This window comes from Melanerpes formicivorus, unplaced genomic scaffold, assembly GCF_026170545.1.
Source record: "Melanerpes formicivorus ecotype bairdi unplaced genomic scaffold, bMelFor1.0.p_v2 SCAF_1, whole genome shotgun sequence".
Lineage (NCBI taxonomy): Eukaryota > Metazoa > Chordata > Aves > Piciformes > Picidae > Melanerpes > Melanerpes formicivorus.
The window spans coordinates 56,743,236-56,762,283 of NW_027142353.1; the positions used below are offsets into that span (position 1 = coordinate 56,743,236).

The 19,048-nt window shown below is 40.9% G+C and overlaps 1 protein-coding gene across 2 annotated transcripts; it reads left to right on the top strand.

Moving 5' to 3' along the window:
* The first annotated feature begins 631 nt into the window (after positions 1–631).
* On the top strand, positions 632–18,587 carry GJA3 (gap junction protein alpha 3). Of its 2 annotated transcripts, XM_068144347.1 has the most exons (3): positions 632–663; positions 5,808–7,304; positions 18,318–18,587. In XM_068144347.1, exons 2-3 carry the CDS (start codon positions 5,825–5,827, stop codon positions 18,326–18,328), a joined length of 1,491 nt encoding a protein of 496 aa, XP_068000448.1. In that variant the 5' UTR covers positions 632–663; positions 5,808–5,824; the 3' UTR covers positions 18,329–18,587. The 2 variants fall into 2 exon arrangements, with proteins under 2 accessions (XP_068000448.1, XP_068000445.1); XM_068144344.1 differs by lacking the exon at positions 18,318–18,587 and having other exon boundaries at positions 5,808–12,279.
* The last annotated feature ends 461 nt before the right edge of the window (positions 18,588–19,048 follow it).

Consider the following 19,048-nt stretch of genomic DNA (forward strand, 5'->3'; position numbering starts at 1 on the left):
ACTTGATAATTGTTTCTTTCCTGTAGAGGGATACATATGGCATCATAGCTTTTAAAACGTTATTCCCTCTCTTGCTCATTCTCTTTGTCACACACACAAACACACGCCATCCAAAAAGTGTATGTGTGCATGTACTGAACCTGGTAATTAATAGCACAAGACTGATTCATAAACAGAATGCCATGCCAGTGTTTATGAATTGCCCATTTTTCAGTATTTATCCCAGGGGAATGGTTTTCTAAGGGATACAAACAATGTACTACTCCCAGTTCTTATTAAATGATCCCAGAGTTCAGGGAGTCCTTGTTTTTCACACCATCGAATTAGACTGCTTTCTGAGACAGATTCTCTGTCATCCCCTGGAAGTTATTTCCACATGAATGTGTTGAAATACAAAGATGTTTCATTCCTTAACCTGCATTTTTCCTGAGCACAGAAAGAAAACATTTCTCCCTTCACAATCCACTTGGAAGGTTAGGGCTTAACAGTTGCCTAGCTCTGTGTTTCAGCAGTGCTTGGAGTTGTGCTGTACAGTTGAACTTTATGTAATGCTACACAAGCAAGCTTGGATTTTTTTCTTTGCTAAAAATATTGAGATATGGCTGTTCAGATTTAGGTATTTTATTGTTGAATTTAATGGCAACGACTCAAATATTCTGTGAGGTCTGTGAGCCATCTGGGTTTGTTTGATGTCATATAATCATTATTGGTGTCAAGGCATCTCTTTAAAATTGTTGAGACGATTTTTGAGTGAGTTACATTGGTTTTAAGAATGTATTGACAAAGAAGAAAAGTACAAGACCTGGATTTCTGAGAACACTGCAGCCAGTAGAGACTTTGTTCCTTTGCATTGCTTTTGGAAATTATGTCCTACCTGTATTTATGTACCATGGGTAATACATGGTTATAGCGAAGGCAATGATTGCTGCAATACATACTAACATGAACACTGATGTTTTCACCTCTGTTTAAGATGCTGTGAAGTACCTTCTTACTGCTTAAGCATTTTTTTCTTTGTGTACAGGATGAATTTGCATGCTCTGATACACAGAAATAAATCTTTGAGTTAAATAATAGATAGCTTTTACAAAGTGTATCCTTTGTATCATGTCACATTATTTCTGTCCCGAATTATCTCAGCTTGGGCATTGCTGACCTGCCGTAAAAAGGAAAAAAACCCAAGCACCTTCAGTAGTATTCATGAATGAAGAATGCTTGCTAATAAATTAGATGGTACTATTTGTCATCTTCACTTCTTACAAACACTTATTTTTCTCCTTCCGCTATCACCTGTTGATCTCGGTAGGAGCTGCACTAAAGTGTGCCTACAGGAAAATGAGGAAAGGTTACTACGTCTGTTCACCTTGCAGTGCAGGAGTTGTAAGTTTTCATGAAGGCAGATCAACTTCATTTGTTTTTTTGAACACCAGAAGATAATATCTGTATTTACAAAGTACAGTGTGTGGCCTCTGTGCTATTGGACACAAGGGTAATGGCAGCTATGCTGAGAATAGTCCTTAATAAATTAATGCAGATTCAATGCGCTAATGTTTGCTGAGTAATAAACTTTCTATTAGAAGTATTAGTAGCAAAAGGACAAACTGTAACTTTGACTACTTATTATTATTGGAACTTCCTGTTTTGTTAGATCTGGATAAAAAAATGAAGAAAGAGTCAGGCAGAGAGCACAAGATAATAAAAAGGATGGCAGGGAACTGAACTGCTGAATTTAGGGTTATGCTAAACTTCTTTAAGGCGTGAAATATCACATTATTTATGTTACTATTCCCCACTCAAAATGAGTGGGGAATAACAGTTTAGTTCCCAAATAACAGTTCAGTTCTGTCCAAAGAGGAAACTAGACCAAGTTACACCTTTGAATGAACAGCATACAAAATGAATTCATTATACTCTGAAAAATTAATGCTTCTCAAGATTGAAAATATTTCACCATCTGAAATACTGCAAGCAATTAGGATCGAGGATGAAATCTAAACATCATATAAACATACTAAGTTAGGATGATAAAAATTAACGATTCTAAACGTTTATTGAGTTTTGGACTACAGTTTTAAGAGGGGAAATACAACAATCTCAAAAAAAAAAATTAATCTGAATATATTAGAAATAGTTAAAAATGCTTTTAGGGCCAGGAATCCTACTACACAAACGTGGTATATTTCATTGTTAATATCATAATTTGCAGTTTATCATGCCATGCTGGGTAACAAAAATATCAGTTATATTAGTATAGTATCATAGTATCATAGTATCAGTCAGGGTTGGAAGGGACCACAAGGATCATCTAGTTCCAACCCCCCTGCCATGGGCAGGGAAACCCCACACTAGATCAGGCTGGCCAGAGCCTCATCCAGCCTGGTCTTAAACAACCCCAGGGACGGTGCCCCAACCACCTCCCTGGACAACCCATTCCAGTGCTTCACCACTCTCATGGTGAAGAACTTCCTCCTCACCTCCAGCCTGAAGGTTATGTGTACTAAAGGAAATGTCTTCTTATAGTATTTGTAGAATAGAAATAGAGGATTGATTTTTTTTTTAGGGAGAATTTTTTCTTAAGTTTATGGGGAAAAAAAAAATCAATCAGTATTTCAGGACTTGCAAAATTGCCAACTACTGATGGATTTATTGTTGCTTTCTGTATGAAAATCTGCAGTTGCAGGTGTTTCATTGCATCATAGGAACGTTGCATCAAGCTGTAAAAAAAAAAAAAAAAAAAAACCCTAAATTAATTTAATTGATTATTTTATATTTGATAGACTAGACTAGACTAGACAAGACCAGGTTGGAAGAGACCTTCAAGATCATCGTGTCCAACCTATCAACCAATCCAAACCACCTAAACAACTAAACCATGGCACCAAGCACCCCATCAAGTCTCCTCCTGAACACCTCCAATGATGGTGACTCCACCACCTCCCTGGGCAGCCCATTCCAATGGGCAATCACTCTCTCTGTGTAGAACTTCTTCCTAACATCCAGCCTAAACCTCCCCTGGCACAGCCTGAGACTGTGTCCTCTTGTTCTGGTACTGGCTGCCTGGGAGAAGAGACCAACATCCGCCTGTCTACAACCTCCCTTCAAGTAGTTGTAGAGAGCAATAAGGTCACCCCTGAGTCTCCTCCTCTCCAGGCTAAGCAACCCCAGCTCCCTCAGCCTCTCCTCATCGGGCTTGTGCTCCAAACCCCTCACCAACAATATTATAGAGATTAATTTAATTTATTATTAATAGCTTTGCTTTATTGTTAATAACATTAATTTATTAATGATAACTTTAATTTATTATTAATTTAATTTACTTTATTTTAATTACCTTCACTAAAAGCCTGACAGAAATTCTGTATAGGCTTTGGAAGTGCTGCCTCTGGAATTGCAGTGGCATCACTGTCGGAAATCACAGTGAATATAATACTGAGGATTTTTGTGTGATGAAGTTTTGGGACGTGTAAGACAGATGGATATTTGCACATGAAGGATAAGTATAAAAATGAAAAGAATAAAGTATAATTCAGTTATGTTTATAAAACACCCTAAGATTTTTAAAGAAGAAGATGATCCATCATTTTTTATAGTGTGTTTTTTTTTGCATGCAAGTTGTTATATCTGAAATAGGTGGTGGAGTCACCATCACTGGAGGCGTTTAGGAAGAGACTGGATGGGGTGCTTGGTGCCATGGTTTAGTTGATTAGATGGTGTTGGGTGATAGGTTGGACTTGATGATCTCAAAGGTCTTTTCCAACCTGGTTAATAACAACAACAACAACAACAATAATAAATAATAATTCTGGAGGTATTGAAGTTAGCTGAAAGTGGAGTTTTGTATTTTGTTTTCAGTTGAAAGTTGACATATAAAACACAGAAGCTTGTTGATTGGGAGAATGAAACGTATTTCTTACATACATTCCAATATTTTTATACATATTCCAATCAGGGACAGGCCAAGGATAAGAGAAGGGATACTAGCAGGCAATAGCTTGTTTCTCAATTGAAAACAGTTTGTGAGGAATCTGATCTTAAAAAAAATCTTGTACTTTAAGCCTTTCCAAGTCAGAAGTTGTATTACTGCCTAGACTTGGACATCAGAAGCCCATCATACATGAATTGGTGGAAATTACTGAGAATATATACCAGTTGTTTGTCACAGAAGCAAGATCATAGAGGGTAATTTTAGTTCTCTGGGAAGAACTCTGTGCGCTGTTGCTGAAGTACCCTTGACTTTGTTTGTTGGTTTGTTTGGGGGAGAGGGGGGTTGATTGTTTGTGGGTTGTTTGTTGGTGGTGTGTTTGTTTGTTTTATTTTAATGTAATGTTGCAGTACATGTGGTTCAGTTATACCAACTGGCAGGGCAGCACAGGAAATGGCATAGAAGCCTTTTCACCGTTTCTCTCAGAATTTTTCATTCTTCCCAATAGTTCCACTTATCCTAATAATTCTTCCTTTTTAGAAGTAAACAAACTTGAATACAACCAGACTTCAAGAACGTGCTTGTTGGTGGTGAATATGTTCCAAAATTTAACTAAATTATAAAGATTTTGAGTAATTACTTTCCTGTGTTTGTGTAGTATGAAAATAGCAGAGATGTGACATATTGCTAACCTCCTGAGTGTCAGACTAAATAAGTCCTGATAGCAATAAAAGGATTATAGTTCGGCAAACTTTGTGTCACACTCTGATACAAGTGAAGTCACATTGATAGTAGAAATACTCAGTATCACAGTATCACTAAGGTTGGAAGAGACCTCGAGGATCGTTGAGTCCAACCTGTCACCACAGACCTCATGACTAAACCATGGCACCAAGTGCCACATCCAATCCCCTCTTGAACGCCTCCAGGGATGGTGACTCCACCACCTCCCTGGACAGCACATTCCAATGGCTAACAACTCTCTCTGTGAAGAACTTTCTCCTCACCTTGAGCCTAAACTTCCCCTGGTGCAGCTTGAGACTGTGTCCCCTTGTTCTGGTGCTGGTTGCCTGGGAGAAGAGACCAACCCCTTCCGGGCTACAACTTCCCTTCAGGTAGTTGTAGAGGGCAATGAGGTCACCCCTGAGCCTCCTCTTCTCCAGGCTAAACAATCCCAGCTCCCTCAGCCTCTCCTCACAGGGCTTGTGCTCAAGGCCTCTCCCCAGCCTTGTTGCCCTTCTCTGGACACATTCAAGTGTCTCAATGTCCTTCTTAAACTGAGGGGCCCAGAACTGGACACAGTACTCAAGGTGCAGCCTAACCAATGCAGAGTCCAGGGGCACAATGACTTCCCTGCTCCTGCTGGCCACACTATTCCTAATGCAGGCCAGGATGCCATTGGCCTTCTTGGACTCTGTTGAACTGAACTTATTTCCATCTCTTCCTTTTTTTAAATGTAGGCAAGGACAGTTAGAGGCAGCTCACATGGAGGAAACACAGAAATAATAATAATAACAATAATAATAATAATAATATAATCTTTAAACCCTGTAGAAATTATAATTATGAATCATTCTTGCCTGTTGTGTGTAGACAGTTAAACTTTTATCAGCTAGGTGAAAGCACTAGCACTCACTTCTTTGCTCACCAAAATCCACAGCTACATGGTCACGGAGGTACGTATTTGTTAACTGAAGTTGGAATTGATGATCTCGAAGGTCTTTTCCAACCTGATTAATTCTATTCTATTATATTTAATTCTATTCTAATATTCTGCAAAAGAAAGAGAGCCTAAGAAATGTCATTTGTTGAGGATCAAAGTGTTCTGCCCTGGCATCGTGTAAATGTAAGGTTTCTTAACGTTGCTCTGATGTTCTTATTATAGGTTAGAAATCTGAAACAATGGGTGACTGGAGCTTTCTGGGGAGACTGTTAGAGAATGCGCAGGAGCACTCCACGGTTATTGGCAAGGTGTGGCTGACAGTACTGTTTATCTTCAGGATACTGGTGCTGGGGGCTGCTGCCGAGGAGGTCTGGGGAGATGAACAGTCGGACTTTACATGTAACACTCAGCAACCTGGTTGCGAAAATGTCTGCTATGACAAGGCCTTCCCCATTTCTCACATCCGCTTCTGGGTGCTGCAGATCATTTTTGTCTCCACTCCAACCCTCATCTACCTGGGCCATGTGCTGCACATCGTACGCATGGAGGAGAAGAGGAAAGAGAAAGAAGAGATGAAAAAGAAGGGAAGTGCCAAAGACAGCAACTACCCAGCAGCAGCCGCATCTGGTAGCAGTAGTGGAGGAGGCAGCAATAATATCAAAGATCCTCTTGGCAAGAGGGGGAAGGAGAAGCTCCCAATTCGCGACGAACGTGGTAGAATCCGTATGGGAGGTGCCCTGCTCCGTACCTATGTCTTCAACATCATTTGCAAAACGCTGTTTGAGGTGGGCTTCATTGTGGGCCAGTACTTCCTGTATGGCTTTGAGCTAAAGCCAGTCTACCAGTGCAGTCGCTCCCCTTGCCCACACACTGTGGACTGTTTCATCTCAAGGCCCACTGAGAAAACCATCTTCATCATCTTCATGTTGGTGGTGGCTTCTGTCTCCTTGCTGTTGAACATGCTTGAGATTTATCACTTGGGGTGGAAGAAGCTTAAGCAGGGCATGACAAGCAGATACAGCCTTGAGATGCCTGTTGCAACAATGACACCAGTCGTGGTAACCGGGGAGTCCAAACCTGTTGCCCTGCCACCACCCGTACCACCTGTGGTGGTAACGACTGCTGTGCCCACACCTGTTCTGCCTGACACCCGTGCTGTCACACCACTGCTGGCCCCGGTGACCATGACACCATATTATGCTGCGGCTGCTCCAAGACCACGGCCCCCTTCCAACAGAACTTCCATGGCTGGCTACCCTGTTGCTCCACCAATTCCTGAGGAGAGGCACCGTGCTGTGACTCCTACACCCATCTCCACTCCTGTCACCATCCCAACCCCCATCCCTACGCCCACACCAGCTGTTATCAACTACTTCAACAGTAACACCCGTGCCCTGGCAGCCGAGCAGAACTGGATGAATATGTCAGCTGGGCAGCAGGGGAAGGTGCCCTCCAGCTCTGCAGGCTCCTCTACCCCCAGCAGTGTCCGGCATCCCCTTCCCGAGCAGGAAGAGCCACTGGAGCAGCTACTCCCACCCCCAGCTGGGCCACCCATTGCTGCAGTCAACAGCGGCAGCAGCACAAGCCTGAGCGGGGCAAGCGGCAGCAAGTGGGAAGTGGAGGGTGAGGAGGAGGAACGGGCTGCCTCAGCTGCCTGCACCACGGTGGAGATGCATGAGCCACCGCTGCTCGTCGACATGCGGCGCTTGAGCAGGGCCAGTAAGTCAAGCAGTTGCAGAGCCAGGTCAGATGACCTGGCCGTGTAGTGAAGTCTCCTCTGCTCAGAGTAGCAGATGATGGAAGGGCGAGTGGGCAGGGGAGCTGCCTGGGGAGGCCAGGCTTGGCGTGGGTGGGAAGGCCTGGGCTTCAAACTTTGACGCTTGCTGTTTTTGCACTCTGTGAGTTGTAGTGGGAAAAAATATCAGCATTTTCTAATAGGTCAGGGGTGGCCAAAGTGCAGCCCATGGGCCAGGAGACGAGTTCTCCTTTGCTTCATGTCCATGGCAGATCTTCCAAGGGCAGCCATAGAGGAGGCTTGCCCAGATAACAGGTGGTGATGGTAGGTGGTCATGTGCTCACAGGCTGACTTTCATCTGAGAAAAATCTTAAAACCCCCAGTGCCCATGTGCCTGGCCATCATCTCTCTCCGGACCTTGCCTTAAACCCTTATTCACATAAGCTTTACACAAGCAGATACAACGACTTATTTTCTTCACCTTAAACCTTACGTAGCCCTATGGCAAACATCAGGGTGGCATATTGCCTGTTGGCACCTGTCATCTCTGTGGACCAACTTGCCATATTAAAGGTGACTCAAGTCTCTTCCATATAACATGCCTTAATGAAGCCTTTCTGCTCATGGCAAATCACCGATGTGGTCCTTGGCCGGGCAAAGTTTAGGTAGCCCCTCTAATAGATTTTTGAGGTTCATCTTTCTATAATTTTTTTTGTTTGACTCTTGACCTGTTAGGAAGTGTTTGGTTTGACCTTCTATCCAGTGTTTGCTGACCATGACCACACCATGTTTTTAAGCCCATGTGTTTGAGCATGTTTGATTATAATTTTTAGATGACTTCTGAAATTGCTTAGAGGAGGACAGGAATTCAAACCACACCTCAGCAATTACTACACAGAGCAACTTCTCTTCAGAAAGCAAGGATAACGATTTCAATACATTGTGGCCCCATATGTTGCCCGTGGACAGGCAATAGGATAAAGTACAGCTCTGCATTTTAGAGTATTAGCTATCAGCTGAAGTTCGTTGAAAAGGATGCTTTTTAGAAGTAAACTTGAGTGCAGATTTTTAAGTATTCAAACACTTTGAGAATAATTTTGATCTGTAGGTTTAAAGTGACTTGACTGTGTATTGAATTATTTTAGTTTGATCTTTGATCTTACCAGAAAATGCAAGAGGAAAGGAACTTTCTAATGGTAAAATTCCCAAAGCAACATGATTTCCTGTTGTGTCCTACCCTTTAACAACAATCTGTCGTGTCATGAAGGTCAGTGAGAAGAGATTTAGACAATATTGTGTTGCAGAAAAGGTGGCTAAAGTATCTGGGCATCATTCTTGTGGCTGAAGGATCTGTTCTGATCCCACTGAAGTCACTTGCAGAATTTCCATTGAATTTAACAAAGACCAAGATTTGGGAATGGATCTTGCAGGCCTTTTTCAACCAAAACTAGCATTCACAAGGAGTTTTGGAGCCAGAAGGAATGTATATTCGGGGCCTTAAATAAAGACATTGAAATCCTGCTTTTGAAATTTGTGCTTCCCTTAAAAATGGGTGGAGGAAACTACTGGGTCTTGTTTTCTAAGGTGCAGCTTTTCTTACGGGTGGCTCTGTCCTTTATTCCTTTGTAACAAGTACTCTCACAGACATTAGAATTTTGAATGCCTGGTAAAGTACAAGGGAGTTTGTACAAAAGGAATGCAGGATTAGGCCCAACTTCTGTTCTAAGCAAAAGCCAAAAGAACTGAAGCCTGGAGTCAGTCCTATTGCTTCTAAAAATCAAAAGTACTGTAATTGGAAAGAGCAGTCAGACACCTGGGATAGCCCTTTACATCTTTAAAGTATTTGGCCGGGCAGTGCAGTCCTTACTCAGGCAAAGCAGGGTCATCCTGTAGCAAGCAGCTAGAATTTACAGTTATCTCTGCTGTTAAGTGTTTTCCTGAATGTGTTTACTTCATTCAACAGTTAAAATATATTCCCACCATTCAAGATGAAACATTGAGTTTTACTGCTTTTTGAGCAGACATAAAGAGTTTCTGATCATCAGAACCACTGTTCTGCAGCCCTTGGGCATGTTGTCTCATGACTATGACCTGCTTACGGTGAACCAAGTGAGGAGTAGACTTTCTGCTGCCACTGCTCTTGGGGGCAGACCCTGCATTAAAAATCAATGTACAGTAGTACAACAGAGATGCTTACTATGAAATGTTCAGCTTCAGACATACTCTTGTGAATTTTCTCTGTTATAAGCCATAAAAACCCTTTCTGCAAGGAAACAAAAAGCTACATTTTGCTTTCTGTTCTATCCATGCAACTATACTTAGACTAAAGCTAATAAAGTTACCTAGATGTAAGGAAAGGCAGAGTTTTCCAAGGCTTTTAGATTTACTAGCATCTATAGTAGCAGTTTTGTAAGTTTTGCTAAATGCCCAGTAATCATATTGCTGAAATAATGCAGTACACATCTTTGTATTATAGTACATCAGTATTCTTGGGCTGTATTTTCCTTCCCTCTATGCTTCTGAAGAATGAAGTTCAAGTCTCTCTGGAGTGTAGCTATATAAACCAGACCACCTGGAAAGCATGCTTTTTTATATCAATGCTTGAGAGCAAAACTGACCTGTTGTTTGATGGAGCTCTGGATCTTGCAGTCCTTACTTAAGTGCAATCCTCACAGAGTGTGGCCTGTGGGATTGCAGCCATATTGTACATAAAAAATAATGAGAGAGATTTAACTTAGGATCAGCTGGTAACTAGTCTGCCCTTTTCAAGTTAATGTGCATGGTTAGGCCTGCAGAGGGCTCAGATGCTTTTGTGGAATGCATGGTATTTTCAGGCAGAGTAACTACTGGAATGATGTAAAAGATCACTTTTCTTGTTAGGTGAAGCTCAGGGGGAGAAACGAATCTTTATCGCAACCCCTAAAAGAAATCTGACAGAGCAGACGCCACATCCAAACAGTCTGAGAAAGCAAAGCTACAACTCACAGGTTGTGCTTTTAAGACCAGCTTAAGTTCCATCACATAACTATGTAGTGCCAAGCTTCTTGGTCACCTACAATTTAATTTGGAGTTCAGTAACTGGTTCTTCACTTAAGCCTAGGTAACTGTTTTGGCAGAGCCCACCCTTAATGCTTACAACTGCTTTTAGCTGCCACAATACATCTGGAATCCCATTTGTTGGGGAAAAAAAAACAAACATCTTACTGGTGTGGATGATTTTGAGTACTTTAATTTTTGCTTATGAATAATCACCAACATGCTCTGAGTAAACCATAAGTATGCAGACTTTGCATAGTTCTAGAAAATAGATACAAACCCTAATTAGTTGGACAGATTCTGCTGTCAAAAATAATCTGCTAATTTCCAAGTTGTTTACTATTTCACGTAAGAGGGAACTGGTAGCAAATGATACTTTGATTTAGCCTGGTCATATGGCTGTTCAAGTGACAATCCTGACATATCTTGCACACATACCTGATACAAAACAAGTAAGTTAGTTATGGCAAACACAGAAGTCAGAACAGAATCATGCCTGATATTAAGCAAACTGAAGAGAGCCCTCTTGTTGTTGCTCTTTCAGTAGAATGATGGTGGGGAAATGGTTCTTACTTGAAGTAATTTACATATATAAACAAAAAGCTAAGGTAACCTATGGAAAAGAAAAGGAGAAAATGTAAAGATACTCTCTGAATAAGTTACCAGGTGTATAAAGTGCTACTCTTTTTGTACTAAGTCAAATCACTGGTACTACCTGACCCTGCTTGGAGCATACAGGGTTGGGCTAAATGACTTCCAGAGATCTCTCCCAACTGCAAGTTATTATACAAAACATGTTTTCCAAATCACTGATTTCATGAGTCCATTTTAAGTCATTTTTTTGCAAAGATACAGTAAAAATCTGTCATCACTGCACATGAATGCATAGTTTATTGGTCAGGGACACAGTTGATCTGGGCTTTTTTAGTTGGTGCAGCTGTCAATTAAAAACCATGAAGCCTAGAGAATTTAACCCCCCACATTTCTTCCCTCTGTATTTTGATTAAATGAAGGCAACCTGCTATTGATGAAAATCAGTCTTTTGCTTTTCATAGGTAAAGAATTGCTCCATCAATTTGTTAATCTGTGATGGCATTGAAAAGCCATCTTCATGAAAATAGGTAGCATGGACTGAAAAAGCAGATGAACTGTGTTCTTTTCCAGCATAATTTGGAAGCCAGTTGTGTGCAAAGCCATAGCAGGGATTGATTTGGCTCAGTCTATTTGTCATTCACCAAGGCACTCAGAGCTGGTTAAATGGATGGCATTTTGCAGCTCGAGTTTATTTTCTAGTATGAATACATTAAGTGTGGGTTCAGTAAAATTTTTCAGGCAAGCTTTAAACATCAGATCAGTACTTAGGTCCTTTTCCAGTTAGTCATGGGACCACCTCCTCAACACAATATACAACAAACTGTTGTATTCCACAGAGTTCATGTGGGTGACAACAGTCTGAAGAAGAAGAGTGTTAAGCCCCCAGGTCTTTTTAAGACAGACACTAACACTATGGTTTTGAACAGGCTGGGGTTTTGTTTGTTTGTTTTTAATTACAAATGTTTTTGTTTGATTGACTTCTCTTGTGAAAAGTGTGTTCTTGTGCTTTTGATTTTCTGAGTTGGCATTTAGTTTTTGATTCTACATTTGGATGCAATAAACTGTTTTCTAAGTTTACACCTGTATGAGAAGTAGAAGAATGATTCTGCCAATATGTTAAACCTAAGAGAGAAATGTCTTACTATAACACAGGAATTCTCCAGACATGAGTCAGTAGCATTAAAGACAATTTGATCACTGATTTATAGTATCAGTTTTCTCTGTGTATTTAAAACATGGGAGCTGGATATATAGGGAGCACACTATGGAAAAAAAGCTAGTTTTCATCATTAACTCAATTATTACCAAATAAACTAAGGTTCATTATTATTGATATGCCTTCCTGTGTGTTTAGTGGGTCAGTGTCAAAAACTAGCTGTCACGTACGTCCTTTAAGAGATACATTTACAGCCTGGTTAAATATTCCAAACAAAATGCTTGTGGAGAAACACTGCACTGTTACACTGCTGAAGGTTTTACAAAAGAGAAATGTTTTTCTTTCTAGCCAAACGTGTGGCCCTGAGCTTGTAAATAAAAGTTCATGTAAGTTCATTTCACCCTTGCGAATAAGACCACTGAAGGCAATGGGACTATTTGCATAAGCCAAAACCACTTGATCAAAAAAGAAATCGTAGGTTTGCATTTTAAGTTTACTGTAAGAGGCCAACCAAATCCCAGAAGTTTCAGTCCTTGAAGAGCCATGCAAGAAATGTGAACATATTTTAAGGTGGAGAGCGTACTCCTCTTCCCACTGACACTGTTCCTCGGAGTTAATGGCTTGTAAAGGGTAAGAAAGCTTGCTCAGAGCTTTCTTGTTGCTTACTGGATGTTTTGTCTTTTACATAACAGAATCTGACAGCAAATATAACAAGTCTTCTGGGCTATCAGGAGCTCACAGGAACAAAAATGGCAAACAATTAAAAAGTGCTGTCTTCAAAGAAGTGCCTTGTGTATAAAATTCTGTAAGAATCAAGTGGATATGAATGTTAATTTACCTCATATAGCTACAAAATTATGACTAAATAAACTTTTTGTACCACAGCATTGTCTCTTTTAGATTAAATTGTCACAGTTGTGTAGATTGTCTTTTAAAGCCCTAACAAACAGAACTGTTAACCAATGTCGGCTCTCTCCCTTTATTCGTTTATGCTGCTGCTTCCCTTCTCCATATGAAGTACTCACTGAATTTCATGTGTTGGAAAAGTGGATGCATCTCCATGCAGAACTCCTAGTGGCTTCAAAGGAAGTTCATGATCCCGAAGACATGTGTGGTCAGGACCCCCTCTACCAAGTTCAAGGGGTGAAATACTGACCCCCTTGAAATCCATGGGAGGTCTACCTCTGATTGTCACTGAATACAGATTTCAGCCTTGGCTCTTAGTTTGATACATCTGAGCCACTCCTTGTCTCATGCTGTGTTGTGTGATGTTAATAGTGACTTCCATCTTTTCCCCTAGTGCTGACTCACTAACTCTGATTTATCCATCTAGCTGATGAGTCTAATGAGACTCTTGCCTGTAACTTGGGGATTACTCACTGCATTTGACATTGGCTGATTTGCCCCTCATGGGCAACGTTCCCAGTTTAGCACATGAAGTGTAACCTAATTTTGTACTGAAAATCTATGATGCACTAAAGGCCAATTAGTTAGTCTAAGTATCGTGTAATTCTTGAAGAGGCAAGGTACAAATATCTAAGAAGCCTAATTTGTGAAAAACAGCATTGCAGGCAAGAATAAAGGACTCTTCAGAAATGTCAAAATAAGTATACAGGTCTGTAAAGCTTTATTTCATATGCAGCACCTGCAGGGACCTGGCAGGGCAAGGTACTTTCCTGTAGTACTGACTCTTTGCCTCTTGTTTTAATATGGTTGAGTGTGGCTTTTTGGTACCTTCTGTGCTCAGACAATGCTGTTTCTACTTTACATAATGTAGCCATATGGTAAACCATATGATTAATTGTCTTTGAAGGCTAAGCAAGAGTAAAGCAAGCTGACAGGAGTATAATATGGATAGTACTAAGATTATGCTTAACAGTAATAAACTGAAGGAAGCGATGCCAGCTGTACTGCTAAAGGTAACTTGCCTGTGACCAAGAGCACATTTTACTACAAATGTATGTGGCCAGAATAGTTGCACACTTTCTATTTAGATGCATGTTTCATCACAAAGTTCCACAAACTTGTTCAGATTCCATTTTGTCACTTGAAGGTCAAGCAAACTACTGCTATGGAGCTGAGAGCATCAGCTGTTGCAGATGCTGTTTGGTCCCGGGCTCTCACTTCCTTGGGATTCAGCCACCTTGCTGTCACCTTGCATCCACTGGTTCCTGAAGAATTTTTGACTGAAGTATGTTGCTGCTCTCAATGTCTGAAGGCCTGTGTTTTGGTATGGCTACTTTTAGCTGCCCTGTTGATCAAGACAGCTTGCTGTGAGCTTGAGGAGGAAAGGTGAAAAGTATGCCCCACTCATCCACAGCGTGTCAAGGCACAGTGAAGATCCTGATGGGAATGGGAAAAGATGAACTGGAGGAGATCTTTAACCTTGTCCAGTACAGTTGTGCTGAGCCAAGTGAGGAGCATCCCACACAGCCCCATTCTGCTGCTGCTGTCCCCAGGGTATTGGCACGGCAACTATCAGCTGGGTTTTAGCGAGCATATTCAGTGTGACTGCACTAAGAAGGGGATTTAACTAACCTCATCACTGCTTCCCCATTGTGTAGCAGGAATAGCAATGAAAGCAATACACATTGTCTCCCAAGGAATCAGCTGTCAAATAGTCAGGTCTTAGTAGGGCTGACATTTTGATCAATTTTGGCAACTGGATGTGAATCGGGTTTAACTGTCTTTGTGCCTGTTTCCAGCTGACAGTAGAGTAAGCAGATGCTTATGCAAAATCACAAAAAGTGAAGAGAGAGCCTTCTCATAAAGATGTCTCAGGAAGAATGTGTTACTCTTGGAGTGTCATAGTCCAGGAAAGCAGGGTGTTTGGGGAAATAGACATTTTAGCACTTACAGGTAGATGATATTATGCCAGAATTGCAAGTAACTTTAAGTACTGTTACTGCATTAGTTGAACAGTTGGGTTGCACAAGCTGTTCCTTGCTGTATTAGTTTTTTCATTTTGAGAAATTAGTGGTAGACAGCAGAACAATGTTGTCCTTCATGGTAATTCTTTTTCTGGTGGTAGGTGATCTGTGTATCTTTGTGACCTTGGCATTAATGTGTTCATCCCCACTGTCTGCAGCACCAGGCATTTTACCCACTTCTGTATCCAGTGCCATCAGTGCTGAGAGTCACCCTTAAAAAAAAGGTATGGTGAAAGCTCACACAATGAAGATCCTCCTCTAGATACTAAAAAATAGTTCTGATGGACCCTGTACTACTGCTAGTGACACAAAGAGCTGCCCAGGCTTCCCGTGTTTGTCTGCATCACTAACATAGCCAACTCTGTTCTGTGTGTGGTGAGTGCATTTGCCAGCCAGATCTCTGAATTAGAATTTGTCTCCTGAGATAAAAAACAACCCAATCAAATGAACATCTGCAGTTCTTCATTATCATTAGTTATTTTTTCCATACATTAAATTGTCCTGACTTCAGTATTTCTGAGTAGTGTGAGACATGGCTTTTTAAAGAGTTCCTGTGCCATCTAAAGAACATTTTTCACATACAAAGGGCTTAGCATGTTCCAAGCTCTCAAAAAGCCAATACATTATCCTGTGGGATACATTTTTCCTGGCTTTGCACAAGATGCAGGAAAGTCAGTGAAAAGATGGAGTGAAGTGAAGTAAAACCTTACTTTCCACGTGAGAATATGGGTTGTATTTCTGTCGTCCTCAATTCAGTGACAGCTAAAAGGGAAGTGCAAACAGTTATCAGCCACTGCACATCTCACTTCCCAGTTTGAGAATATTAAACTGGCTAAAAATTTTGGCTTTAAGGAATGTTGTGGTCTTCTGAGCAGAGACTAAGGGATAATTAAGTTTCCCATGCAGGAACCTACTGTTTGCTTTGCATGGTTTATGTAGTGGGGCTTACTATGTAAATTCTGCACAAAATGCAGAAGTAAGCAGCTGAGGATGGTTTGCCTAAGCAAACTCATTCATATTTGGATACTCTGAGGGGAAAGTACCTTTGAGCAGTGAAAGACAAGGAAAAGCAAAGTCATTCAGTTGAGAGCAGTTACATTTCTGCTAGGTTCTCTCTTGAGGTGATTAATGTTGAATTGTACCAAGTGTCTAAACCAGAGCTAGCTTTGTACTCCCGTGCAGCATCCCACCTTTCCCTCTGCTCTGTAAAAGAGTCTTAAATTTTCCTTTAAGTCATAAAGTTGCTTCTGTCTTTCAGCCAATACATCCTTCAGGGCCTGGTACATATCTCTAAACAGTCCTGTGACTGAAATGTAACTATAGTAAAAGCAACAAAATCAGACAATAAAATGAGCACTCAGGAGCTGCAACATCAGTTAAATTTGCTTACATCAATCATATTTAAGTGTGGATTATGTTCTGTCATGCATAGCTATCATGATGCTGGATGTGATTTGCCCTAATTTGTTTATGACCATGAATCACAGAATCAAAGAATGTTAGTGGTTGGAAGGGACCTCTAGAGATCATTGAGTCCAACCGCCCTGCCAAAGCAGGATCACATAGGGCAGGCTGTGCACATCCAGGTGGATTTTGAAAGTCTCCGGAGAAGAAGACTCCACAACCGCCCTGGGCTGCCTGTTCCAGTACTCTATCACCCTCAGGGTGTCTCCTCATGTTGAGATGAAACCTCCTGTGTTCTAGCTTGTACCCAGTGTTCCTTGTCCTGTCACTGGGCACCACTGGAAAGAGACTGGCACCTTCATCTTGACACCCACTCCTCAGATATTATATAGACATTGATAAGATCCCCTCTCAGCCTTCTCTTCTCAAGCTTTAGTCATCACTGTCAAATGTAGCAGAAGTGCTTACACATGGTTTGTTCAAACAAAACACTGTATTTTTGTAAACCACACCAATTATTTTATTGTGAAGACAGTCATCACTGGCATGACCTGAACAGAACTGATTAAAACCTAAAGCAAAGCCAGCCCGGCTGGGGTACCAGAAACATATAAAGATGGCCTTCTGTCTTTTCAGCATCCTGGAATCCTTTAAACTTCCTACTCAATTAAAGCAGTAAAGTGAAATTGTTTGAGAGAGAAATCCTCAGCCAAGATTCTACAAGACATTATCTGCATTACATTTGTCTGTGAATGTGGCTCTACTAGTGACTGCAGTGAACTGTGATTTTGTAGCATGGAGAAGGATGTAGCCTGCAGCAGCCTCTTGCTGTAGCCTACATGGGAATTATGGGGTTAGCTCTTGGGATATATTTTTAAAAGCTCTGCTCCTCATTGTTTATGCATCAGTGGACTCCTTTTTCAGCATGTCTATGGCTGCAGGTAGAGTTGCCTGCCTGTTGGCCATCACCGTGCCATTCTCCTCATAGCAAAGCTAAGTCACAGCACCTCTGGTTGCTTCCAATGCATCCAAGCTGCGTTGCTTGTTCAGAACTTATTTAAGACTAGAAACCAATTATTGTCATCCTGTGTGAGGTAAAACTATGAAAAGTGCCTCAGTAATTCTTGCATTGCCACTCTCTTTGTGTCACTCCCCTGCTATGGAAATTAGCAGCATGCTGTAATCATAGCTTCTGGCTACAGTACCCAACATTTCATCAAAGGAAAAATATCTGATCAGTCCCAACAACACTAGAAGTTTCATAGACTGAAAAATGACAAGTGAGATTGCTGCCCACTCATGATACTGTTTTTATCCAGTAGGATCAAAAGGAGTTCCTGTTTGCCATGCAGTTGTGTATGGAACAACTAAGATAGCAAACCAATTTTTCCAAGCTTGTAAGAAAATCACGTGCCAATATGCTTATTCCTGTAGAAAGGGAAACTTGCTTGAACAAGGGAATTTTGAACTGGGAAAACTGCACACAGCTCAATGAACTTTGTTTCATTAGGAGCTTAAATCTCAGGATTAAGGGAAAGGAGGCAAACTCAAGCCAAACCCAGTTGTGAGAAGGCAGCTGGAGGTAAACTCCATTTATGTTTTAGGATGATAGGACTAGAGACTGGAGCTGAACCCAGTAAATGGCCTTTTTTTTTTTTTGGGGGGGGGGGGGGGTCCTTTATTCTTTTTTTTGCCTTTAGAAGACAAACCTTGGATATAGAAAGATCACTAATCCTTGAATTTTCACCTCTGTGCTCAGCAGGGAGTGAATTGTTAGTGAAGAACGGAACAACCTGTAGGCTCATTGCTGACAATGTTTCTCTCACCTGGCTTCATTATGCCACCTCTTACCTTTTAAAAGTGTCTTTCTCTTGCAGGAACTCCATAGGCCTTAGAAAAATGCTTTCAGGAAGAGGACTGTCTCTGCTTCCCTTTGCCATGATCTGTGAAAAAGGAGCTCATACAAAACAATAGCTACAACTAAGGTTGCCTGACATTCAGAATTGCTATTTCCTAAGGGGTCTTGATATTTCAAATCAGAATTATGTGTATTTTCACATATTCCTTATGAAACCAAGTCTGAGAAATAATTTCCTCTACAATATTTTGCAGTACAAAACTATCAAGATTATAATTTTGGAAGCAATGGAGTTCAGAAATTCTTCCCCCTCCCCAACCCCTAGTTCATATCATTTAAAAATTGTCTTGCAACATGTGAAAAGTATGCATCAAGGCAAACAAAACAGAGGTGGTGGTGATGAGGTGATTGCTCAGCCCCTTCCCTTTAGGCACCTAAATTATATGCATATACTTTATATATTATATACATATACTTTATATATTATATACATATACATACAATATATTACATACATATAATTAAATACACATATTATTATATGTATATAATTATATGTATAGGTGTTTTAGACACCTAGCTGTTATTTTGAGTCTTCTCCCCTCATCCTTGTGTTCAAAGTGTTATGAATATACTGGTGATTCTGTGATTTGTCCTAAAGGTAGAGAATTCAGAGTGCACTGGAACTGGGGGTCAGAAGCTCGCAGGAGCCTGTTTTGAGGACAAAGGGGGAGCTGCATTATTTTACAG

Coding starts and splice junctions, on each gene's coding strand:
- GJA3 (XM_068144344.1), top strand. CDS start 5,825: ATGGGTGACTGGAGCTTTCTGGGGAGACTGTTAGAGAATGCGCAGGAG.